This window comes from Leptopilina heterotoma, unplaced genomic scaffold, assembly GCF_015476425.1.
Source record: "Leptopilina heterotoma isolate Lh14 unplaced genomic scaffold, ASM1547642v1 Lhet_232, whole genome shotgun sequence".
Taxonomy (NCBI): Eukaryota; Metazoa; Arthropoda; class Insecta; order Hymenoptera; family Figitidae; genus Leptopilina; species Leptopilina heterotoma.
The window spans coordinates 515,086-543,004 of NW_025110949.1; the positions used below are offsets into that span (position 1 = coordinate 515,086).

General features: G+C 23.5%; 1 protein-coding gene across 7 annotated transcripts in view; it reads left to right on the forward strand.

Annotated features, from left to right (window-relative positions):
• LOC122502536 (kalirin) overlaps positions 1–27,919 on the forward strand; it is a 143,951-nt gene that overhangs the window by 8,825 nt on the left and 107,207 nt on the right. For 2 of the 7 annotated variants that reach the window (XM_043612644.1, XM_043612646.1), the window contains exons 3-15: positions 3,538–3,651; positions 7,067–7,391; positions 7,740–8,398; positions 11,692–11,802; positions 12,169–12,264; positions 15,397–15,590; positions 16,369–16,516; positions 19,428–19,619; positions 19,693–20,508; positions 23,499–23,904; positions 24,182–24,420; positions 27,252–27,553; positions 27,637–27,883. In XM_043612644.1, coding sequence (XP_043468579.1) covers positions 3,538–3,651; positions 7,067–7,391; positions 7,740–8,398; positions 11,692–11,802; positions 12,169–12,264; positions 15,397–15,590; positions 16,369–16,516; positions 19,428–19,619; positions 19,693–20,508; positions 23,499–23,904; positions 24,182–24,420; positions 27,252–27,553; positions 27,637–27,883 — 3,849 coding nt within the window. The remainder of the gene's footprint in view (positions 1–3,537; positions 3,652–7,066; positions 7,392–7,739; positions 8,399–11,691; positions 11,803–12,168; positions 12,265–15,396; positions 15,591–16,368; positions 16,517–19,427; positions 19,620–19,692; positions 20,509–23,498; positions 23,905–24,181; positions 24,421–27,251; positions 27,554–27,636; positions 27,884–27,919) is intronic. The other 5 variants (XM_043612645.1, XM_043612647.1, XM_043612648.1 and 2 more) reach the window with 5 other exon arrangements.

Below are 27,919 nucleotides of genomic sequence, written 5' to 3' on the forward strand. Positions count from 1 at the left end.
TTTTTTTTTTTTAATTTCTTGCAATGCTCTTAGATTAATACCTTTTGAAATTGATTAAATATCCCAAATTTTGAAATTTCAGTAAATATAAATATTTATATGCATTAGAAAAATAAAAATTATTTTAGAATCTCTTTAATTGTAACAATATTCAAAAAATATTTTGAAAATATTTTCCTTGTGCATATAAATGGTTAATTCGCTTTTAGAAGCAAATTTTAAATTTTCGATGTATTTCTATTTTGTGTAACTGAAGTTAGTTGCGTTTAATTTTATTAAATTCAAAATGTTACTGAAAAATCAAATTGTTTTAACCTTTAAAATGATTCTTTAAAAATAGGTTTTACAAATTGATTTAACTTCGAAAAAATGTAGTTCATTCTCGAACGCTGAACTTTGATACGAAGTGAAAGAAAATCCAAATTTAATATTGAAACGAAAATGGAATCTCTAGGCTTCTGTGATTGTTTTATAAACGTATAAAAATTTCGATAAACTAGAACACATTCAAGTCGTTTTGTTTTTAATTAAATTTTATCATAAATTAAGTGATTTAAAGGTTTTGGTAATTTTTTCCAGGTAAAAAAATATTAAGAATCATCTTGGTTATGTCAAAAAAAGTTTTTAAATCAAAAAATCGTTGTTAAAATTATTTAAATACTGTTTGAATAAATTTTGAAAAATTTGTTAATACTCAACTTGAAAATAAAAGCAGGCTTTGCACTCGTATCTACTGAATTAAATAATGAAAATTTTTGCTGAAATTAAATTATTTTCAGTAACTTTAAAACAAGTTTTAATAAAATTATTCGCAAAAATTCAATTATTTTCATTAATAATGAAAATTTTACAGAAATTCAATAATTGAAATACAATTTTCATAAAATTTTTTGAAAGAAAGTTATTTAAAAAAATTAGTTTTATAAAATTCTCCGAAAGAAATCCTTTTTAATAATTTTGATAAAAATTCATAAGAATTCATCTTTTTTCAATACAATTTTAATTTAATTCCTGGAGTGAATTGAATTTGTCAAATTTTTAATAAAAATTTTTCAACAAAAAATTATTTATTTAAACAAATTTTAATAAAATTGTAAAAATTCAATTTTTTATCACAAATAATGAAAATTTCACCAACCTTTCAATTATTTCAAAAAATGTTAATAAAATTTGTTGCAAGAATTCAATTTATTATTTTTTTTACATTAAAATTCTTCGAAAGAATTGAATTATTTTTTTAGATTTTGATAAAATTCCTTAGTGGAATTCATTTTTAAGAAATAATCAATTATTTCATTATTTATTCCTGTGGAAAAATTAATAAGTTAATAATAAATTCATTTATAATATAATAATAATTAATTCATTTATAATAATTAATTAATAAATTATTTATTTAATGAAGATTATTCAAATTTTGAATAATTTAACTTAGAGATTACAAAAAATAATTAATTAGTCTTTTGAAAAATAATTGTAGTTAAAATGTTTTGAAAATAATTAAGTTCTCGTAAATCTATATTTTATTAATCGTTGTATTCCGGTAAACTGTTCGCAGATTAAAGTTAATTATTGTTTGCTTTTTTGTTTCCTAACTTTCTAAATAATTTTTCTTTTTAAATATTTAAAAATTTAAAATTAATGTATTGAAAATCATTGAATTGTTACAAAGAATTTTATTAGGAAATTTGAGAATAAATGAATTTCTTTGAAGAATTTTATTATTTATGAAAATATCTAATTGAATTGTCGCCAAGAATTTTATTAAAATTTCAAAAAATCCTTATTAAATTCTATTGAAGAATTTCTTTGAATTTTTGTAAAATAATTGAGGTTCTTTAATAATTTTCATTTAAAATTTTGAAAATAATCGAATTTTACGACGAATTTCTTTCAAGTTTTCAAAATAATTCTTTTGAAAAATTTTATAACGAATTAAGAAAAAAAATTCGAATACGTTCCTTAAATTTTATTGAAAATAATTGGATTTTTGCAAAAATTTTACTATTTAACAAAATAATTGAATTTTTTCTAAGGGATTTATTAAAATTTTTGAAAATAATTAAATTCTTTCATGAAATTTGATTAAAATTTTTGTAAATATTTTTTTTTTTATTTTAATTGAAAATTTTGAAATTAATTTAATTTTTGCGATGTATTTTACTATATTTATAAAAATAATTGAATTGTTTCGAAGGATTTATTTTAAATTTTAGAAACTAATTGAATTCTTTTAAAAAATTTTATAACGAATTAAGAAAAAAAAATTCGAATTCGTTTCTGAAATTTTATTAAAAATAATTGGATTTTTGCAAAAATTTTACTATTTAACAAAATATTTGAATTTTTTTTAAGGATTTATTAAAATTTTTGAAAATAATTAAATTCTTACGTGAAATTTTATTAAAATTTTTGTAAATAATGTTTTTTTTTATTTTAATTAAAAATTTTGAAATTAATTTAATTTTTGCGATGTATTTTACTATTTATAAAAATAATTGAATTGTTTCGAAGGATTTATTAAAATTTTAGAAAATAATTGAATTCGTGTGAAAAACTTTATAACGAATTAAGAAAAAAAATTGAATTCGTTCCTGAAATTTTATTGAAAATAATTGGATTTTCGCAAAAATTTTATTAGGATTTAACAAAATCATTGAATTTTTTCTAAAGATTTATTAATAAAAATAATTGAATTGTTTCGAAGGATTTATTAAAATTTTAGAAAATAATTGAATTCGTGTGAAAAACTTTATAACGAATTAAGAAAAAAAATTGAATTCGTTCCTGAAATTTTATTGAAAATAATTGGATTTTCGCAAAAATTTTATTAGGATTTAACAAAATCATTGAATTTTTTCTAAAGATTTATTAACATTTTTGAAAATAATTGAATTCTTTCGTGAAATTTTGTTAAAAATAATTGAATTTTTTTAAAAAATTACTATATTTCTAAAAATTACCAAAATTCGAAAAACCGAATTTCTTAAAATTCAACAGTTTTTCTTTTCTTTTATGGCATTTGGCTTCATTATTTTTGGGCTCTTTAATATTTTAAACAATTTTATTTTATTACTTTCAAAAGTTATTTTTATTGTATAATCGTACATATTTCTGAAGAATTGAATGTAATGTGAATATTTTTTATGGAAATCAAGAAGAAATTTGGGAAATATTAATTCTTTTCGTGAATCGACTGAAACGAGTTTTTTAGTCGTAAAAATTAATTTTTTGAAAGCTACTTTTTACAATTTTTTTCAGTTTCAAAGCTATTTTTTAAAAATGAATTATCTAGTGCGAAGCCTGTAAAAATTTGAAGATAAATTCGGAAAATTTGATAAAGTTATTAGGAAATATAAATTTATCGTGAGGACATGATTATAAATTATATTTGAACAATTTGTCAGTTATTAAATAAAAGCCTTGTTTTAACATGAAACACACGTCGCGTCGTTTTGTTGGACGTTGGATTTGAGACGTGACTTGTTTCAAGTGCAAGTATAAGTAAATAATGCAAACCTTTTTTTTCTGATTTAGGTATTACACGAACACTTTCATCGATCGGTCCACGTTGCATTTATCATCAAGCCAGAAAATTTCTGGCAGAAGCAGAGGACTTCGCTGGCCAAACAGAAGAAGTACAACTTTGAGGTAAAATAGAGCAATCAATAGATGCGAGGGAAGGGGAGGGAGGGCGAATGCAAAGACTTGTTAGAGTAATAGTGCACGTCTACTGAATAGCCTCTCTGGCCTACTTTGACATCAAGTCTGTAAGGCTTATTGCATCCATTGGAGCACAAAATGCAAGCCTAACCATTGTGCTGGAGATGCTGAAGCTCCAAAGTTTGTGTGCAAGCCGCTGATCATTAGTAACCAAGAGTTGGCACAAAAGATGACCTTTAACTATCAATATTCACTTGACATATTGCTTTTCCTTTTCCTCTCTTTGCACAGACTCACTCGATGGATTTTCATCCATCCATTTCCTCCATTCTCGTTAAACAATTTACATTCTCAAAGCGAACGGGAAAACTAACTTGTTAGGCTTCACTCAAATTCACACAAATTCAAATCGTTTCATGGCAAAATTAGTTGCCAACTCATTTTTTTTAAATCGACATCACGAAATGAAAAGAATTTTACTAAACATTTAATTATTGTAATGTATGTCTAGTTAAAGTACATAAGTTTCTAAAAACTGTCAGTTTTTTCCCAGTAGAAAATATGCAAAAAAAACAGAATTTATCATAAAAAACAAAAAAATTGTTAAGACTGGTGTAAATAAATTCAGGGTTGCCATTTGTCAGTAAAACAAAACTTTTGTCGGTAAAGTCAGGGAAGTTTCAGAAAAAAAATTTTTTGTCATTAGAAATTTAAAAATTTGAGAGTTTTATCGACTTGGTTTGGTGCTCGAACTAGGTCCTTAAATCCCGTAAAAATCCGTAACTTTGCTTGAAGTCCGTAAATGTCCGTTTTTTTAAAAAAGGTCCGTAAAATCCGTAAATTGTACGATATAATTTGGATAATTTTAGAGAAATTACAAATGATTGTAGGAATTCAATTATTTTCAAAAGTAATAAAATTCTTTCCAAAACTTCAATTATTTCAAAAATTTTAATAAAATTTTTGGCAAAATTTCAATTATTTTTAAAAATGTCTAAAAATTCTCGTCAAAATTTCAATTATTTTTTGAAATAATTAAATTCTTCTCCGAAATTCAATTATTTTCCAAAATTTTAATAAAATTTTTGGCAAAATTTTAATTATTTTCAAAAATTTCCCTCAATTTAATGATTTTTAATAGGTATCTACTATTTTAATAAAATTTTCCAAAAGAATTCAATTATTTAAAAAAAATTTAATAAAATTCTACACAAACCTTTAAATATTTTCAAAAAATAATAAAAATTTTACAGGAATTTCATTATTTACAAATATTTTTATAAATTTCTTCGCAATCATTCAATTATTTTCGTAAATAATAAAATTTTTACAGAGATTCAATTATTTTGGTAAATAATAATAGGTAATAATAATAATTATTATTATTATTTTAATCAAATTCCTCGAAAAATTGTAATTATTCTTAAGAATTTCATTAAAATTCGTCAAAAGAATTCAATTATTTAAAAATTTATTGCAATTTTTCCGAATCAATCTCACAAATAAATGTTAACTTCTTTCACCTTTAATGTTTAATAAATTGTTTTTTTTGTATTTAAATAATAATTGAATTCTAGTAGAATTTTCTCATAAAAATTGATTTGAAAATAAATTTCATTTAAAATTTTATATTATAATAGAATATTAAAAGCATTAGAGCGTAAAATTTTAGAAATAATTGAATTTTGAAAAGATTTCAGATTAAAAACTTTGAAAATTTGAGTTTTTCTTATTTTTAACTAACAATTCTGTGGAATTAATTTTTTTTGAAAAATTTAAATTGCGGATTTTTTTATATTATTTAAAGTTTTTATTTTCTAATATATTTTTAATTGAAGAATTTACGAATTAAAATTGAATATTGTAAACAAATGGATTTGAAAATTGTCAAAGAACTTTTACGAAAATTATTAAAAATAATCGATTTTAAGAAGAATTTTAGTTAAAAATTCTTGAAAATAATAATTGAATTGATAATGATTTCCGAGTTGATTTCATCACTCGGTCATCTTTAATTATTATAAAACATGAAATAACTATAAACAAATGTTTCAAAAATTATTTTTGAATCATTTTTCTTTTTAAATTTTAGAATTATAGAATTAAAAAGATTTTGAATAATTGAAATTTTGTAATATTTAATTGAAAATAATTAATTTTTTTCAAGTATTTTGTTAGAATTTTTGAAAATCAACTTTTAAAGAATTTTAACTGCAAATTTTCAAAATAATTGAATTATCAAAAATTTTTATGAAAAATGTCTTTAAAAAAAAATTTAAAAATGAAAATTTTTTCAAATTAAGTATTTTTAGTACTTTTAATTTACATATTTCCGAAAATTCAAATACATAGGAAAAATAATAACATTTTGGAGAAAAAAATTATGTTCAAAATATTTCATTAAATTTCATCAAAAAATTAATTAGTTTTTTTAAATAATAAGTAGAAAAACTCTTTTAAGAAATTAAATTGTTTTCGAAAAATGACATTAAAATATTTTTAAAAACTACTTAATTCTTAGAATTTTTTATTTAATTTTTTAAGATTTAATTATCTTTGAATAATGCAAATAAAAATTTACTTTTTTGGACTTATTAAAATTTCGGAAATCTCGAAGAACTTTCGGAAAATTAGTTTAAATAATTGATTCAGAGATGAAGTCTATAGTCGAAAATTATAGAAAATAATTGAATTCAGGAAGGGTTATAGTTGTAATTTTTAGAAATTATTAAATTTCATAAATTTACTCATTTTCTGTAAACTTTCGAATATTTTCCTGTAAAAAAAAATTTTAATGTCAGTAAATTGTCAGGGAAATTGATAAACTGAAACTTGTGACCACCCTGAAATTTATCATTGAAAATTGATGCTTCAGTAATTAAAGATGTGAATCCCCTTTTTTGGTGATTTGTCTCCCTTTTTCTAATAAAAAATAAACAAGTTTTTCTTTTTTTGAAATCTTTTTCAAAGTGTTATTATAAAATTTAGACAATTTCTTCTTAAATGTTTATTTAACTAACATTCGAACTTTAAAATCGTTTTTCTCAAACTAGGTTTCAGACAATTTCTAACTTTGAATATCTGTTTCCACAATTTTTCCATCTAGAGTTATTTAAGACCTCCCAAGTTATTTGGAATTTCATAAAAATATTCTCATAATAGATAATTCCAATAGTGCCAATAGTCCCTCCTTTCATGCAATTTTTTTCATCCAATAATTCACATGTATTATTGGAAAATAAAAAGTTAAAGTACAGAGCTGAATATCTTATAACAGGGAAATATCGGGGAATTTTTTGCATCTTTGAAATATTTTGTTGATAATTATTTATAATAATAATAATAATAATAATTGAATGAAGAAATTGTGATTGTATAGTAATGTAAATATTTTTGTTTGCAGATTAATACGATTAGTTTAGAGGCGCTAGCCAAAGTTATAGATCCCTCTCAACTCACAGCGGATTTAGATGGATCCTTACAGTACGATCACGCTCAGTGGATAGACACTAGACTTGCCGTAGAAGATTTTACCTGGCAGGCTGCTGATCTTTTAGATAGATTAGATGACTTACAAGAGGATCTCAGTCGCAATGATTTTGCCGATGACGTCGGTGGTGCGAAACACGGTATCGATTTGCACAACGAAATGAAGAAGAAAATAATGAAGGTTCCTGTCGAGGAGGTCGAAGTCGTTGGACAGAGATTATTACAACGATTTAATAATGGTAAGTAATGTCCTTTATATTTCTATTTAATTCTCCTTTTTTTTTTTTTTTTTAAAGAAAAACTTACGAAAGTTGACAATTTTTTTGTAACTCAAAGAAATTTTTAATTAGGATAATGAAAAGACTTTTAATTTTTGCAAACCTTGAAAAAGTTTTAGTTTTTGAAACATCAAAATTTTTTTATATTATAAATTATATTATTTACTGAAATTTACATCGAATATGTAAATTAATGTGTAGAAGTATAAAAATTATGATTTACATAAAGTGCGATAAACGAATGCTTGGTAACGACGCGTGGAAATGAAATTTGAAAGCAAATTATAAGACTGGTGCTTTTTCTTTCAGGTGTAACGGGGAACGGCGGAGAAGGCGGAAGCATTGAATCAGGAGCCACAGGTGGTTCCGATTCGGACGGTCGAGCTTTAGCCTCGATGGTGATTCAGCATCTGAATTCGGTGCACGCGGCGCAGCAACACCTCTTGAAACTCTGGCACATAAAGAAAATAAAATTGGACCAGTGCTTTCAGCTCCGTTTGTTTGAGCAGGACTGCGAGAAGATGTTCGATTGGATTTGCCACAACAGGGAGAGTTTTCTCGGCAATTACGTTGAGATTGGTCGATCCTACCAGCTCGCTAAGAATCTCCAAGAGGAACACAAGCATTTTACCATGAGTTCAATGAATGTCTATGTCAACATCAATAAAATCCTGACAATGGCCGGCAGACTCTTAGAGACTCAGCATTACGCTGCTGGTCACGTACGTGCTGTTGCAGGTAGATTGGATCGTGCATGGAAAGAATTTGCCGCCGGACTCGACGAGAGAACTGCCGTTCTTGGACTGAGTGTTGTTTTTCATCACAAAGCGGAGCAGTACGTCGACAGTGTCACCGGCTGGAGCAAAGCGTGTGACACTCCAAATCTGCCGAATGAAATACCCGTTCTTGAATCTCACATCCGACAGCATCAGACTCTCTACGAGGCCATGTGTCAAGCTTACACGGAGGTGAGTCTCTCATCAGATTTATTTATTTATTTATTTCGAGTTGCTCTTTATCCGTGTTTATTCCCAGATGAGACAAGCAATAATTACAGACATTGTACACCTTCTTCCTCTCTTTTTTTATCCTACAGGAGAACTATTTTTTACACTTTATCATCTTTTTTATAGAATTCACTGAGAGAGAAATATATAAAGATACAGGCTTCACAGTTTGTCCCCTATTTCCCTAAAAGTCCCCTTTTTTAATTTTGGCCCCAAAACGTAACCTATTCTGAAAATTTCCCCTATTTTTTCCGTCGCAGAAAATCAATAATTTTTAAGTAATTCTGCAAAAGAATTCAATTATCTTGATAAACAACAAAATTCTCACTATAACATCAATTATTTTAAGGATTTTTAATTAAAGTCTTTTCCAAAATTCAATTATTTTGATAAATATCAAAATTCTTCTCCAAAATTCAATTATTGTCAAAAATTTTAATTAAATTCTTGGCAAAATTTCAATTATTTAAACAAAATTTAATAAAATACTTTACACGAATTTTTATAAATTTTAATCAATATCTCGTCAAGAATTCAATTATTTTTATAAATAGTAAAATTTTTCGCCAAAAATTCAATTATTTTCAAAAATTTTTAAATAAAATTCTTTGTAACAATTCAGTATATTTAAAAGTTTTTCGCAATTCAATGTTTTTAAATATTTACTATTTTCATAAAATTTATCAACAGATTTAATTATGTGTAGAAAAACCTTGTTGATACAATTCTACGAAAAGATTCAATTATTTTCATAAATAATAAAATTTCATTTACGAATTCAATTATTTTCATCGCAGAATTTCAAATATTTTTAATACAATTTTAAATAAATTCATTAAAAAATGTAATTATTATTAAAAATTGAGGAAAGAATTCAATTTTAAGAAACATTCAATTATTCAATAAAATAATAAAATTCGTTGCAATAATTCAAATATTTTCATAAATAACATTTAATTCGTCGCATAAAATCAATTATTTTCAAAAATTTTTAAGTAAATTTTGCAAAAGAATTCAATTAGCTTGATAAACAACAAAATCGCATAAATTCTTCCCATAAAATTAATTATTTTAAGGAATTTTAATAAAATTCTTTTCCAAAATTCAATTATTTTGATAAATATCAATATTCATCACAAGAATTAAATTTTTTTGGAAAGTAATAAAATACTTTGATTAAAAATCTTATAGACAAATTTTTAGGTAAAAACACTAAAAATTGAATTTTGGAAAAAAATGCAAATTATTGAAAAAATTCAATTATTTTCAAAAGTAATAAAATTATTCGCAAGAAATCAATTATGTTCAAAACTTTTTTAAAAATTCTCATTAAAATTTCAATTATCTTTAAAAATAAAATTCTTATGACAAATTCAATTATTTTCAAAAAATTTAATAAAATAATTATCTACTATTTGCATAAAATTTACTAAAAGAATTCAATTATAAAAAAAAAATTTAACAAAATTTTAGTACAACTTTAATCAAATTCCTCGACAAATGTAATTATTCTTCTAATTATTCTTATGCCCAAAAATGGTTTTTATGAAAATTCAATTTTAAAAAACATTAAACTATATATTCAATGAATTATTTATTTTTATATTTAAATAATTGAAATCTTGTTGAATTTTCTAATAAAAATTGATTTAAAAATAACTTTCAGTTAAAATTTAAAATAATAATTGATATAAATTTCTCAAAAAATTCAATTCTTAAAAAGTTTATTAAAATTCTTCTAGAGAATTAAATTATTTTCGAAAATTTTAATGAAATTCTAGTCAAGAATTCAATTATCTTCATAAATAATTAAATTCTTTTTAGGAATTCAATTATTTTCATAAATAATAAAATTATTTATAGGAATTCAATTATTTTCATAAATAATAAAATTATTTATATGAATTCAATTATTCTCATAAATCGCAGAATTTCAATTATTTTTAATACAATTTTAATCGAATTCCTCGAAAAATGTAATATTTTTTAACAGTTTATTAAAATTGGTCAAAAGAATTCAATAATTTAAAAATTTACTGATAAAATTCTTTATGAGAATTCAACTTTGAGAAACATTCAATTATTCAATAACTTATTAATTTTTGTATTAAAACAATTGAATTCTCTTAGCTAATAAAAATCGATTTAAATATGAATTTTAGTTAAAATTTTAGATAACAATTGAATATTAAAAGCTTTATTTATAGCGTGAATTTATAGAAATAATTTAATTTCGAAAAGGTTTCAAATTAAAATCTTAGAAAATTTCAATTTTTCATATGTACTTTTGACTAACAATTTTGTAAAATTAATTATTTTAGAAAAAGTTTAATTGAATTTTTATTGATATTATGTGAATTTTTTATTTTCTAATATATATTCAATTGAAGATTTTCCGAATAATCGAAATTTCACGTAAAATTGAAGTGTAAACAAATTGATTTGAATAATCTCTAAGAACTTTTTTAAAATTTATTAAAAATAATTGATTTAAAGAAGAATTTTATTTTTAAAATTGTAAGAAATAATAATTGAATTGAAAAATAATTTTGGAGAAGTTACAATAACAATATTTTTATAATAGAAAAAAGTGATTTTATAACTCGGTTATTTTTAATTATTATAAAACAGGAAGAAATCGATATCTTCATGTTATAATTATTTTCTTAGAAGTTATTGAATTTTAAAAGGTTTGAATTAAAAATTTTTGTAAATCTTAATTCATTTTGAAAAATAATAATTATTAAATATTTATTTAAGAAAGAAATTATTGATGTTTTCGAATAATTTGACTTTTGAAGAAATTTGTAAATTAATTTAATAAAACATTTTTTTGAGTATCTAATAATTTTTAGAGTGAATCAGAATATTCTTTACGGTCAGGAAAAAAGGCAAAATTTTGTCTCGAAATCAGGGAAAAGTAAGGGAAATACAAAGATAAATTTTTGTGGCCACTTATATTAATAATTTGTGTTGGAAGAAATAGAAATAACCCCAATTTTGTCATTAGGGAAAATTGAAAATCCTTCTCCTGTATTTTATTCTCTTTAATCTCAGCTTCTGTCATTTTTGCCAAGTGTTTCAAGCTTTCTTTATTGTAAAGCATAGAATAGGTATTGGACACTATTGAAATGTTTATCTTAATTAGGAATGGACGTTTGCTTTTTAAAAAAAAAAAGTTTTCATTTGTTAAAAAACATTTATTTGAACGATAAGAAATGTATTGTTAGCCAAAAAAATATGCCTTTTGTTAGGTCTACAATGCGTACCAAGCACTTTTGAGTGGACTGGGTTCAATGCTACAAGTATGTCATAGCGCAAGCACAGTCGGCCTTGCAGGCTCCGATGTCTTTCACGATGATTATGTACGAGGCAAATTTTTATAATTGATTTTTAGCTCATGGAATCTTAACGCTAACTTGGTGTCTGGGCTACTGGAATTACTATCACTCTGCTACTACTGGGCAAGATAACTCTCTCTAAAAAGAAATAGAAACAAATCTTTTTTTTTTTCTTGAGGGGGTAAATGCTAACGTTTACACTATAATTATATTAATCAATTATTAATTATTAATTAATATTAATCTATCTACATCTAATGGTGATCGTGTTGCAGTCCAACCAGTGTAATAACAAATCGCTTGATTGTATTGTTAAGGCGAAGGTGTAGGCCTCATTGTACAATATGTGATGAATTAATCAATCATATGCATCTGGGTGGAATTGTTTAGGTTCATAGCACCAGTAAGAAGCTTCTTTACCAACTGGACCATCTTGTTCAAGTCTGTAATCAACCTCAGGGGATTGACCATGCTACCAGGAAACATGTACGTCTGTCTGTCCATTTCTGCATGACATTTTTTATTTTTTCCTCTCTTTTTGTCTTCTTATTCATCACTTCTTTTTATTTGCATGTTCCTTTCGTCTGCACTATTTTGTAAAAATTAAACACCCCTTTGTAAAATTAATTCATTTTTCTCAGGAGACATTTTATCGCTGTCTTATTTTAGTGGTAGAAAATCTGGCGCACAAAAAAGAAAAACCAATTGAACAATACCACGTGAAACTAACGAGTAAAAATTCTCATTATGCCGTTTACAGCGAAATTGTTCATTTTAAATTAGTGCAATTTCGACAAAACTTGACAGATTTCAATTTTTGTAAAGTGAATTTTAAAGAATTTTTTGGTGTTTTTTTCAATTCCGAAACTATTTTCAAAAAAAAAAAATTTTTAACTCCTCTTTTTTCAAAAATAAACGTTGCTATTCAATTTTTACAAAAACTGCAAAAATCAAACTACAAAAAATCCTTGTCAACATTTAAATTATCTTTATAAATAGCAAAATTCTTTGCCGAAATTCAATTATCAGGAATTTTTATTTTATTTTTATTATTATTTTATTCAATCAGGAATTTTCAAATAATTCATTGCAAAATTCAATTATTTTCAAAATTAATAAAATTCTTCGCAGAAAGTCAATTATTTTCAAAAAATCTAAAAAATTGTCGTCAGCATTTCAATTATCTTCATAAATGAATAAGTAGCAAAATTCAATTATTTTCAAAATTAACACAATTCTTGGTAGATATTCAAAAACTTTCAAAAAATCTAAAAAAAAAATTGTCAACATTTTAATAATCTTTATAAATAAATAGCCAAATTCTTCGACAGCATTCAATTTTATTCAGGAATTTTAATAAAATTCATTTCAAAATTAATAAAATTCATTGCAAAATTCAACTATTTTCAAAATGAATAAAATTCTTCGCAGAAATTCAATTATTTTCAAAAAATCTAAAAAAAAAATTTTTTGTCAACATTTCAATTATCTTTATAAATAAATAAGTAGCAAAATTCAATTATTTTGAGGAATTTTAATAAAATTAATTGCAAAATTCAATTATTTTCAAAATTAATAAAATTCACTGCAATATTCAATTATTTTCAAAATCAATAAAATTCTTCGCAAAAATTCAATTATTTTCAAAAAATCAAACAAAAAATTGTCAGCATTTCAATTATCTTTATAAATGAATAGCAAAATTCTTCACCAAAATTCAAGTAAAATCAGGAATTTTTATAAAACTCATTGCAAAATTCAATTATTTTCAAAAAATCTAAAAAAAATTGTCAACATTTCAGTTATCTTTATAAATGAATAGCAAAATTCTTCGCCAAAATTTAATTATAATCAGGAATTTTTATAAAACTCATTGCAAAATTCAATTATTTTCAGAAATTTTAATAAAATTCATTGCACAATTCAACTGTTTTCAAAATTAATAAAATTCTTCGCAAAAATTCAATTATTTTCAAAAAATCTAAAAAAAAATTTCGTCAATTATCTTTATAAATAAATAAGTAGCAAAATTCAATTATTTTGAGGAATTTTAATAAAATTCATTGCAAAATTCAATTATTTTCATAAATAACAATATTCATCACAAGAATTCAATTATTTAAAAATTTTTGTTGATAAAATTCTTTATGAGAATTAATTTTTCTTCCAATTAAAATGATAAACAAAAGAAACAAGATGCAGTTTCTGTGAAAATTGAAAAATAAGGTTTATTTCTGAAAAAAAGAAGTATTAAATAATATGTTTTTGAAAAAAGAGTTTTAGAATTGTAAAGAACACAAAAAATGTTTTTAAATTCAATATGTAAAAATTCAAATCGCTTTATTTTTCTAGAAGTTTTGTCAATTTGTATAAAACAATGTCCTTTAAAATATTTTTTTGATAGGATCAGTTCACGTGGAATTGCTCAATTTAAAGAAACAAAAATTATTCCTTCTTTACTGTTTCATTTTAATTTCAAAATATTTCAATCAAAATAATAAAGAAAAATAGGTAAAAAAGGAACAATTAAATTAATTTCGGGGCAAAAAGTAAATAAAATAAAAAATTTTTAGAGTTTATTCGTTAACTGAATAATTTATTAAGGAATCAAAATTATAAAGTCGAAAATAAAAGAAAAAAAATAAAATTTTCCAGAAACGAAACAGTTAAAAAAATTTTTTCATTATATTTTTGAAAATTAATATAAAGTTTTTAATTCATACTGTGAGAATCTAAAGTCAATAGTTATATAGAGTGTGACATACTTACTCATACAACGATTTACTTACTACAATATTTTCCTAATGAATAAATTAATTTGATTTATTATGAAAGGAATGAAATATAGTGAATATGAATATAAATAAAAAGTAAAATGTAAAGAAAAATTGAAATTATGAAAATAATTTTTATGAAGTTACAGAAACAATATTCTTGTAATATATTTTAATTCCTATGAAAAAATAATAATGATTAAATTTGTATCATTTAATTAATTAATTAATTAATTATTTAATTAAATGATTATTTTAAATAAAACTATTCATGTTTTCAAATAATTTTTCCATTATTTTGAGAGTGAATGAAAATATTCTTTAAGGTCAGGGAAAAAATCAAAATTTTCTCTGGAAATCAAGGAATAGTCAGGGAAAATTTTTTATTTTTAATATTAAAATTTATTTTGATTGAGAGAATGTTATTAAATAAGTTTTACAATTTTTATTTCCTTAAATTATTTGAATTTTAATATTGTCCAATGAAATTAATTGTCGCAAATTAGAATTTTGTTTTTTCAATTAAAATTTATTTATACGTTTTTAATTTCTATTCTTAAAAAAAATTTATTGGATAAAAATAAAGAAAATTATGTTTTGTTATACTTTTTGCCCTGAAAATGTTTATTTCCACATTTTTTTTTTTGACTTGTGATTAATATTTTCCACATAGGAATCTTAGTAGAGGTGTCACGTATTTTATTGCACAGTTTGCACATTAGTAAGTAAAAATTATTTTTGGAAAGAAAAACAGTAGTTGGGATATGTAGAAATTGCATGGAGAGATGTGAAATTCGAATTATTATGATTGTTCTAATATTTTGGTGGGATGAAATTTGAATAGAACCAGGATGGTCATGGAATGGACGTTCGAGGAGGAATGAGTGGAAATCCCGCTGCAGATTATAGTGAGGGCGCATCTCACGTTCTTGCCGTGATTCATCAAATCTTGGGTCATCACCGAGCACTCGAGGCTCGTTGGCATGCTCGCAAAATAAAACTCCATCAACGTCTTGCTTTAAGGCAAGATTCTACTAAGTAATCTCGTAGCTGGTCACGTCCATTTGATATCATCACGGAAAATTTTATAATGCAATTAGTGCAATTTTTTTTATTTATTCCGGCTTTGCTTTTTTATTTATTTTGCCTCCTATATTGGCATCACCTTTTTTATCATTTATTTTTTTATTTTTAACATTTTTCTTCACTCTTTTATTTTATGTATTCCAATTCTTTTTTACACATTTTCTTTTTACATTTTCTATCTGTCTTCACTTATTTTGAAAATTCACTGATTAGTTTTCCTTTTCCTAACAATAACTAAAAATAAATAAAAAATATTTTTTAAAAAAAATAATAAAAAAATATAAAATTTACAAAATATTTAAATTTATTAAGTTCAATATTTACAGTTTTAAAAGTAATTTCAGTAATTTTCAAGATAAAACTTGACTTTATTTTGCAACCCGAACAATATTTTGATTCGATTAATATTTAATTTTCAAAAATCGAGTATTATTTTTCGCGTTCAAATATGAGTCTTAAAATTTAATATTAGAATTAATAATTAGTAATTAATAATTAATCAACCGAATGATTTTTAAAGAATTAACTAAAAAACGTAAAATATCTGTTTTGAAAAGTTTATAATAAATAGTTGTGTTTTTCACCTAATGTAGTTGAAAGATAGTAAGTAAATTTCAACGAAATGAAATTGCATCGTAAAACTTTTTGTGATGACTTCACATGGACTTTGACATTTCTTCTTTGTTGCGAATTTTTCAAATTTTAATCCTGTCGATGAATTATTTAACAGGCTTTTCCAAGAAGACGTTAAACAAGTCTTGGACTGGTTGACCAATCATGGCGAAGTTTTCATCAGGAAAAATACCGGCGTTGGTCGGAATCTGCAAAAAGCAAGAGTTTATCAAAAGAGCCATGAACACTTTGAAAATGTTGCTCAGGTATTTGACATTTTTTTACATTACTTGCTGACAGTCGAATCAAATTTAAAGAAATTTTAAAATGCTTGAATTAAAACGACAAATGTTTGACAGTTTTAATTTGTAAATAGTAAAACTATTTATTATTTTCCTAAAAGAAAATGATTGAAGTTTCGAATTTCATTACAATTATTTATTTAATTTTATTTTAAAATTCCAATAACTAATTGAATTTTGGGAGAATTGCAATTATTTTTAGAAATTACCATTTAATTTCAAAAGGTTTTACATTGAGAATATTTTGAAATTTTAATTGCTATGGACAAATTAATTACAATAAGTATATTTAAATTGTATTTATCTAACAAAAATTATTTAAATTTGAAAAATTTAAGTTAGAAATTCTAAAAGAACGAAGTTTTTGAAAAATTGTAATTAAAATTTTTGAATTCCCGAAAATAATTTTAAAAATTGATAAAATTGAAAATTTTCACAAACTTCATTAAAATAAATTTTAAATTTAAAAGAATTTTATTTTTTCACTTTTAAAAGTTATTTTTAAATATAATTGTATTTTTGAAGAATTGTAATAAAAATTTTACTTAAATATTTCAAAATTAATTAAATTTTAAAGAGTTACGTTATAATTTTCAAAAAACTTCAAAACGTTGCAATTTGAAATTTTATAAAAGCTTCAATTTTAAATGAATTTAATTAGAAATTTTAAAGAACTTACATTATTGAAAAATTTAAATAATTCAGATTCTTCTGAAATTAGTTAATTCTTGGCAAAATTCCAATTTTTTTCAAAATTTCTCTTCAATTGAATGTTTTTCTATATCTACAATTAAAATAAAATTTTCCTAAAGAATTCAATCACCTACTTAAAATTTTTTTTTTTATAAAATTCTACACAAACATTTAATTAATTTTATAAATTTCGTAGGAACTCAATTATTTACAAATTTTTTATAAATTTCTTCGCAATAATTCAATTATTTTTATAAATAATAAAACTCATCGCAAAATTTCCATTTTTTTTTTATATAAATTTTAATGCAATTTCTCGAGAAATATAATGATTCTTAAAAATTTTATTAAAATTCATCAAAGAAATTCAAAAACTTTTCTCAATTCAATCAAATTTTTTACAGAGATTGAATTTTTTTAAATGCAATTTTAATCTAATTTCTCGAAAAATGAAATTACTTTTAAAAATTTTATTAAAATTCGTCAACAGAATTTTAATTACGTATTTAAAAATTTGTTGATAAAATTCTTTAAGTGAGAGTTCAATTTTAAAAAACATTCAATTCTTCAATAAATTATTTAATTTTGTATTTAAATAATTGAATTCTCGTAGAATTTTCTAATAATAATTCATTCAAATATGAATTTCAGTTAAAATTTTAGATAATAATTGAATATTAAACTCTATAAATTTGAATTAGTAAAAATGTTTTGGAAATGTCAGGAAAAAAATGTTTGTCAGGGAAATTAAGAAAATTGAGGATTTTTTTTACTTATTTTCAAAAATTGCGACTTTTTCGACTTTTTATCCAAACATTGCAACAAAATACAACAATTTTTTTTAAGAAATTAAATTATTTTCGAAAAATTACATTAAAATATTTTTAAAAAATGTAATTATTTATTAGAATTCTATTATAACAATTTTTTAAGATTCAATTATCTTTGAACAATGTAAATAAAAATTTATAAAAATTTACTGTTTGGACTTATTAAAATTTTTGATAAATCATGGTCCTGTTTATAATTAAAATTCTTCAAAAATTTGATCATTTTTATTTATATTTTTAAAAAATTCCATTATTTTTAAAAGATTTTATCAAATTTTAATTATTTGTGAATTTTTCAAAATTGAAAAACTATTATATTTTATAATTACAATTATAGTAAAAAAATTGAGTTTGTTTTTATTTAAATAATTGAATTCTAGAAGAACTTTTGGGAAATTATTTAAATTAATTGATTGAGAGATGAAGTTTAGTTGCAAATTGTAAAAAATAATTGAATTCAGGAAGGGTTATAATTGTAATTTTAGAAATTATTAAAATTCTTACATTTTACTTATTTTCCGTGAACTCTTATTTTTTCCTGTAAAAAGAATTCTGTCAGGGAAAAAAATTTCAATGTCAGTAAATTGTCAGGGAAATTGATAAACTGAAACTTGTGGCCACCCTGAACATTTTTACTAATTCAATTTTAGAGAGAAAGTATTACAGCGTGAATTTTTAGAAATAATTGAATTTTGAAAATGTTTCAAACTATAATTTTTGAATGTTTGAATTTTTCATACTTTTAACTAAAAATTGTGTAGATTTAATTTTTTTGAAAAAGTTTAATTGAATTTTTTTTTAATTATTTGAAGTTTTAATTATTATTTCGTAAAATTGAATTATAAACAAAAGGATTTGAAAATTTTCCAAGAAATTTTTTAAAAATTATTAACAATAATTAATTTAAAGAAGAATTTTAGTTGAAAGTCGGTTATTTTTAATTAATAATTATTATAAAACATGAAGATATCGATTGCTCTGAGTCGAAGACTTGGAGTGATCGATTTCTTCATGTTTTATAACAAATTTTTTATAAGTTGTTTAATTTCAAAAAGGTTTGAATTTGAATCTTTTGAAGAATTTTAATTCCTATGGAAAATTAATAATTAAATATTTATTTAAAAAAAGATAAATATAACAATGTGGAATACAGTATTATATGAAAGTTTCATTTATTTGTAAAAATTTATTGAATTATTATTAAATAATTATTTAATTAATTATTAATTTTAATTATTATTAAATTATTATTATAATTATTAATTATTAAATTATTAAATTATTAAATTATTAAATTAAATTATTTAATTTTGTAAAATATAAATGTAGTTAACTTTTGTAACTTGTTGCAGAATACTTATACGAATGCCACAAAACTCCTTACTGCCGCTGAGGAACTTGCCCATACCGGTGAATGCGCTCCGGATGAAATTTACGCAGTTGCTCAAGAACTTGAAGATCACGTCAGCAGTTTTGCCGCAAGAGTCGAGCAACGACGTAGAAGATTGGATTTAGCAGTCGTGTTTTACACACACGAAAAAGAAGTAAGTGGAGATTGTTTTTTTATTTTCAAATTTCTCTCTTTCGTTGAATTGAAAAAAAATGAATTTATTTCAGCTCGCTGGATGGGTCGATGAACTGCGACAAGAGCTGCAGCAGGATGAAGTGGCTGAGAGTTTGGACACTGCCGAGAGACTTTTGGACCAGTGTGCACAGCACAGAGCCTCGTGTCTTGAAGCTTGCACCTCAACGATTGCTCAAGGTGAAGCACTCCTCCAGGAGTTGCGCGACTCGAACGAGGCTCCAGACACAACAGGCTCCGTCTCTGCCGTGGAGACTGCTCTTGATAGACTCTCAGGATTGCGACAAGAATTGGAGGAACTCTGGGCAACGAAGAAGCTGAGGTTGGACCTCTGCCTTCGTCTCAGAGTATTCGAGAGGGACGCACTTGAAGCGAGCGGTCAGCTGGAGATGTGGACGCAGGAACTGCATGGACCACCGCGGGAAGGCTCGCCGGAGCAACTCCTGCGCGTTCACAATGACGGAGTGGCTCACATGCAGAACACGGCGTTCCAAGTGCTGCAGCAGGGGCAGGAACTCGCTCAGGTGTTGGATCAGGCGGGAGTTTGTATTATGGCCGATGGACAGCACACGGCGGCGGCGAGGGTGCAAGTTCTACTCGAGTTTCTCAACGAGCGGGAAATGGACGCGGAGGATCTCGCGGAAATGCGACGGGTTCGCTTGGAGCAAACTGCTCAGCTGGTGCAACTGCAAGCGGACGCTTTGCATGTGGCCAATTGGATTCGAAACGGCGAAGCGATGCTTCTCGCTTCTTTGAGGGTTCCGGAAAATCTTCAAGATGCCGAACAACTCAGACTCGAACACGAACAATTCCAAGTGGCTATCGAGAAGACTCACACCTCTGCTGTTCAGGTTCGTTAAAAGCAATTTTCTTTGGCAATTTTATCTTCAAAAAAATATTGGACAAATTATTTAATTTCTAGAATAGAAAAAATTAAATGTTTAGAATACGAAAATTCAGAATTTTTGTATCTATTTGTTTGTCTCATCAACTATGAAATTACCACGAATACAAAACCTTCAATTTTTTCCATTTCTGACAATAATTTATTTTAAATAACTTAATTCTATTGAAGAACTGCCATAAAGTTATTACTTATAAATAATTTAATAAAGTATTTCTTTGAAAAATTTTAATTTCAATTCTGTTGAAATTAGTTTCAATCTAAAAACTTCAACGCAATTCTTTGAAAGAATTCAACTATTTTAATGCATATTAGAATTCCTTTAAGAAATTCAATTATTTTCAACAATTTTTAAAAAATTGTCATCAACTTTTCAATTATCTTTATAAATAGCAGAATTCTTCGCCAAAATTCAATTATATTAAAAAATGTTAATAAAATTCATTGCCAAATTCAATTATTTTCATAAAGAACAATATTCATCACAAGAATTCAATTATTTTTAAAATTAATAAAATTCTTCGCATAAATTCAATTATTTTCAAAAAATCTAAAAAAAAAATTGTCGTCAACATGTATTGACATGTTGACGACAATTTTTATAAATATTTTTTTATTTATATAAATAAATAGCAAAATTCTTCGACAAAATTCAATTATTTTCAGAATTTTAATAAAATTCATTGCAAAATTCAATTATTTTCGAAAGTAACAATATTCATCACAATAATTCAATTATTTTTTTAAAATTTAATAATATTCATAGCAAAATTTCATTTATTTTCAAAAATACTTCTTAATTCAATGATTTTTAATATTCTACTTATTTTAATAAAATTTCATAAAAGAATTCAATTTTTATGTTTATGAGAAACATTAATTAATGCAATGAATTCAATTTTAGGTTATTTTTCCTAAATAGCTTTTTACTGACATTGCAAAGTTTCATAATTGTAATATTTATTTAAATGCAAATTTTAATTGTACAAAATTTGGAACACTAACCCTTTCATTAAAACACATTTAAAATTTAAATTGCTTTTTTAATTAGGTTTCTGTAGTTTGCGTCGACGCTAAATGCCGAAAACTATTCTTTAGAAATAAAAATAATATCATTTTTAAAGTTTTCTTTAAAGCTTCCACAAAAGTATGGGGTTTCAATTACTTTTATTTTAATAAACATTTTTTGTTGGATTTTTTCTTAACAATTTCGAATTTATAAAATAGTTGTGAGGTACTCCAGAATTATTTCTTTTTTCACATTTTGGAAATTTTCTATCTATTCTGCTCTACAATATTTAAAATGATTTAAACCTGTCGGAATGCAATTCTATTATAGAATATTTTTTTTGTATTCAGAAATGTCTAACAAGAATTATTTTCACCTGGTTTATTAAAAAAATTAACAGAATCATTTCGTTTATTATGAATAATTTTTTATAGATTTTTTGATGTTTTAAAAATAAAATTTTAACTAACAGTATTTTAATAAAATTTCCCAAAAGAATTCAATTATTTTCAAAATTAATAAAATTCTACGCCTAAATTCAATTTTATTCAGAAATTTTCATAAAATTCATTGCAAAATTCAATTATTTTCATAAATAACACTATTTATCACAAGAATTCAATTATTTTCAAAATTAATAAAATTCTTCGTAGAAATTCAATTATTTTTAAAAAAATCTAAAAAAATGGTCGTCAATATTTCAGTTATCGTATATAAATAAATAGCAAAATTCTTCGCCAAAATTCAATTATTTTCAGGAATTTTAATAAAATTCAATTTGAAAAATTCAATTATTTTCATAAATAATAGTATTCATCACAAGAATTCGATTATTTTAAAAATTAATTATATTTTTCGCAGAAATTCAATTATTTTCAAAAAATTTTAAAAATTGTGGTCAGCAATTCAATTATTATTAGAAATTAATAACAATAATCTTCGACAAAGTTCAATTATTTTGAGGAATTTTAATAAAATTCATTGCAAAATTCAATTATTTTCGTAAATAATAGTATTCATCACATCAATTATTTAAAGTTTTAGATAATAATTCAAATTTTGGAGAATTTACTATTAATTGAAATTTTTAGAAATAATTGAATTTTTTAAAGATTTTAAATTAAAATCTTTGAAAATCTAAATTTTTCATGCTTTTAATTAAAAATTCTATGCAACTAATTTTCTTCAAAATGCTTAATCGAAATTTTTAAAAATTATTTCAAGTTTTTATTTTCTAATGTCTATTAAATTGAAGAATTTCCAAATAATTGAAATTTCACGTAAAATTGAATTGTAAACAAATGGATTTGAAAATTCTTAAGAAGAACTTTTTCAAAAATTATTAAAAATAATTGATTCAAAGAAGAATTTTATTTAAAAATTGTAGAAACTAATAATTGATTCGAAATGATGAAAATAATTTTGAAGCAGTTACAATAATTAATAATAATATTCTTATAAAATAAAATGATTATTTGAACACTCGGGCATCTTTTATAATGATATTTTTATCAGTTATTGAATTTCAAAAGGTTTCAATTTTTAATTTTGGAAAATGGAAAAATAATAATGATTAAATATTTATTTTAAATAAAACTTTTGATGTTTCGAATAATTTTACAATTATGGAAATTCGTAAATAAATTTAATAGAACATTTTTTTGAGTATTTAATAATTGAGTATTTAGTAATTTAATAATTTAAAATTATTTAATAATCAAAATATTCTTTTGGGTCAGGGAAAAGGGAAAATTTTATCTGAAAATAAGAGAAATGTTAGGGAAAAACAAAATTAAGTTTTTGTGGCAATCTTGTTTTAATTTACAGTGGAAACATGATATTTCGCACGCAAGCAACACTTATAGTGTTACTTGTATATAATTAATAATGAATTTAGCGAATTAAGGAAAAATTGTATTGTTGTTTAGGTGAAGCACAGAGCGGATGCCTTACTCAGCGCAAATCACTACGATCCAAAAAGTATTCGCGAAGTTGCCGAAGACGTGACCAAGAGATGGCAACAGCTCGTTACTTGCGCAGAGGAGAGACACAAGCTTGTCGCAGCGAGTATAAGTTTTTACAAAACCACCGAACAAGTGCGTTCCGTTTTAGACAGTTTGGAAAGGGAATATAGACGGGACGAAGACTGGTGCTCCGGCGGTGAGAAAAGCGTTCAAGTGACCACTTTCGTCACAAAACATCAAGAGCAGAAGGAAGGCTTTCTAAAAGCCTGCACTCTACTTCGTCGCAATGCTGAAACTTTTCTTAAATACACGAATCGAAGTCTTCAGCTTTACAGCTATCAAGCGACTGGTTCCGAGAGCAAAGTTAAAAGTACGTACATTTTTATTTTCTCTTTCAAAATAGATATTTATTTATTAAAAAGATCAATATCTTTTTAATTTCACGCCAAAATCTTTCTAGGATTTTTAGATCAACAAATACAAGCCCAATATTTATAATCTTGTTGAATTAATTTTTAATTTAAAATTTAAATTGAAAACAAAAAATATTTGTTATTTAAAAAAAGTTATGTAGAATTTAGTTTTATTTTGACAATTTGATTAGTGAATTGACGACCTGTTGACGTAAATGTGTCACTGAATTGCAGGTATTCTGGAGGAATTGCTGAGTAAAGAGAATAAAGTTCTCGAGTATTGGACGCAAAGGAAAAAGCGTTTGGACCAGTGCCATCAGTACGTGCTCTTGGAGCAAAGCGTGAAGCAAACTCTTGAATGGATCAGGGATAAGGGAGAAGTCTATCTTGCATCGCACTCCAATGTTGGCAAAAATCGTGTCGAGAATGAACAACTACTTCACGAGCACAACAAATTCAAAGGGGAAGTTAAGGTACATATACAAACTCATTTTTCTTTCTTTTTCTAATTTTTCTAATTCTAATTCTAATTTTTCATTTTCTAATTTTCTTCAGTAATTATTATTCCTTTTATGTAGTTTACAAAATTTATTTAATTATTAATGATTTATTACAGTAATTTACAATTATTTAAATTTAACTCTAATTGAATTAAGACTTTCGAAAAGGGCTCGACTTGATTTTTCTAAATTTTACAGGAGAGAAAAAATTATGTTTTTTAAACAGTTTTAATTTTAAAAAAATCAAACTTTTTTCATATTTATCGGTCGTCTATAAATTATGTAAGGCTTCAAGAAGGGAGTGATATCCAGCTATTTCCTACAGTTTCTTACAGTATAAAGAAAAAATGTATTGAGGAATAGTTTTTCTAAAACGCAATTTCTAATTTTTCATTTTCTAAAATTTTTTTTCTAAAGGAGGTGAATTTCTAAAATTTTTTTGTCTAATGAAAGTGATTTTCTGAAATTTTTCTTTCTAACAATATTCAATTTCTAGATACTAAGAAATGTAATTTATTTAAATGAATTAATTAAAATTATGTCATTTTAATTGTAGATTTATAAAATTTGAAATCATTGAAATATATTTTTTCCTTATTCGCAAGCAACTTCGAAAAAGTTTAAACAGTTTGATTTGTATAAAAAATTTGAAAATTATTTTAAGTTTTAACAAAGTTCAAGATTATAAATTCGCAGTAAAAAAAATACTTGTCACAGCATAAATCTTTATTAAATTTATTTAAAAATATTTATAAAAATAATAATGAATAATAATAATCGAGATAATCTGTCCTCACGGGAAGTTAGTGTTTTTTGATTCCAAATTGTTTTATAGTTCGAATCAGTTTGAATTTTTATGTCAAAAGTTTGACAGTTAATTTGTAAATAAAATAATAATAATAAAATAAGTAAAGTAAGAATATTTAACCCAAATTTCAAAAACTCAATAAAGAGGTACAAGTTTCAATTTTCAAAAATAATTAATTATTAATTTATGTATTATTTTTTTGTATTTAAATAAATAATTTAATTCTTGTAGTTAAATTCTGATAACAATTGATTTAAAACGAATTTTAGTTAAAACTTTAGAAAATAATTAGAAATTATTAATTAATAATTAATGTAGGATTCTTTAGAAATAATTAAATTTCAAAAAGTTTTTGATTGAATTCTTTGAAATTCTAATTGCTGTAAAAGTATAATAATATTTAAATATAAAAAATTACGAATTTTTTAGCTTCCTTAAAAAATAAAAGTTTTGAATAATATTGTTCAAAAATTCTAAAAAAAATAATTGAATTTGGAAAGACTTGCAGTTCAGATTTTCATAAAAAAATCTTTCAAATAAAGAACAATAAGTATTTAAATATTTATTTTACAAAAATTATTGAAATTTGAAAGATTTAATTTAGAAATTCTGGAAAAAAGTAATTAAAATTTTTTAAGATATATTCCGAAAATAATTTTAAAAGATTGGAAATTTTTTAAAATTTTATATTTTAAAGAATTTTATTTTTTCATCAATTAAAAATTATCTTTAAATATAATTGTAAATTATTTTTAAAAATACATTTTTTTAAAGAATTTAAAGAAATTATTTTTTTTAAATAATTCAATTCTCGTAAATAAATTCTGATAGGAATTGATTAGAACAAATTTCATTTAGAATTTTAGAAAATAATGAAATATTGAAAGCGTTACTATAACAGGAATTTTTTTTAGGAAATAATTAAATTTCAAAAAAAAAAGGTTTCATTTCACTAAAATTATTTGAAATTTGAATTCCTGTGGAAAAATAAATAATAAATTTAAAAAATTTTGTTTAACAAAAGGAAATGAAGTTTTGAATAATTTAATTTAGAAAGTTCAAAAAAAATTGTTTTTTGAAAAACTAGAATTAATATTTTTTTAAAATAATTATAATTATATTTCCGAAAATAATTTTTAAAAAGTGAAACAATTGAAAATTTTGTCAAATTTCATTGAAATAAATTTTATATTGTAATGAATTTTATTTGTTTAACTTCCAAAAAAAAATTGTTGAAATATATCATATTTTTGAAGAATTCTAATTGAAAATTTGGAAAATAATTTAACTTTAAAAAAAATTTAGAATTTAACTTATTACTTTATTATCTTGGCAATTTCTACACGAGAAGTTAAAATAATTGTTAATTTTTTTTTAATTTAAAGAAAAACTATTAGAAAAATTATATTTTTTAAAAAATTAAGAATTTTCATTAAATTTAAAAGAGAAAATTTTTTAAAGTAACAATGGTAACGAAAAATTCACGCGCGTGTAGTTATGCTAGTGATAAATAATTAAAAATAATTATTCTTTTAGAAAAATTTTTGAATTTCACAAATTCAAGAAAACTAAATTTTAGAAATCGAAACATGTTATAAATTTTTTTTTAGAAATCAGAACTTGTTAGAAAAACATTTTTTAGAAAACAGATTTCATTATATAGGTAAATCGCTTTTTTAAGAAAAAAAGGAATAGAATATATTTTTTAGAAAAAGTGACCATCTACCGAAAAAATGGCGCTAATGTATGTAAAATTTCTTACGAGAGGACAAATGAAGATAAATTATAAACTTTCCATAAATAAGTGATTGTTTAGTACTAATATTGAAAATATTCGGGTGTTGCTTTTTAAAATGTAACATTCTGTATATCCTCTAAAGAAAGTTGATGTCGTCATTATCTGGCACAACCCGTAAAATAGAATAGACAGTTTGCCAAGTGGCACACAATTTCAATCGGTTGTGATTTTGCATTTGCCTTTTATTCATTGTTTCAGGAAAAGAGAGAAAGAGTGAAACTATTGATTCAATTCGTGGATAATTATGTTGAAGAGGGACACATTCACACTGCCGCAATCAAGCAATCTGTCGCGGAAGTGGATCAGATATTTAGGGACTTTAGCATGCGAATGGATTGTTATAAAACTCAAATTGAAGACGATTTGGGAATTCAATCCGACGAGAGTCACAAAGATCTTTCCATTGACAGAAATTCTGATCCATTGTTAGAGGAGAAAATCAAGGGGAAAGACCTAAAAGAATTGAATGAGGAAAAGAGAAGATCCGCTCGACGAAAAGAGTAAGAAATTTTATTTTATTTTTTTTTTTTATTATTCTGCTTTTCAATTTTCCCTTAATATAATGTTTTATTCGTTTCAATAGATTTATAATGGCCGAACTCCTGCAAACGGAGCGTACTTATGTGAAAGATTTAGAGACTTGTATACGATGCTTTTTGGAGGAAACTAGAAATGGAAAAGGAAGTGTTCCGCATGGCCTGCAAGGACGGGAATCTATTATTTTCAGTAACATGGAAGAGATTCATCGTTTTCACTGTGATATATTTTTGAGAGAACTTGAAAAATATGAAACTATGCCCGAGGACGTTGGTCACTGTTTTGTTACTTGGGTGAGTATTTAGAAATATTTTCAAGTAAATTTTACA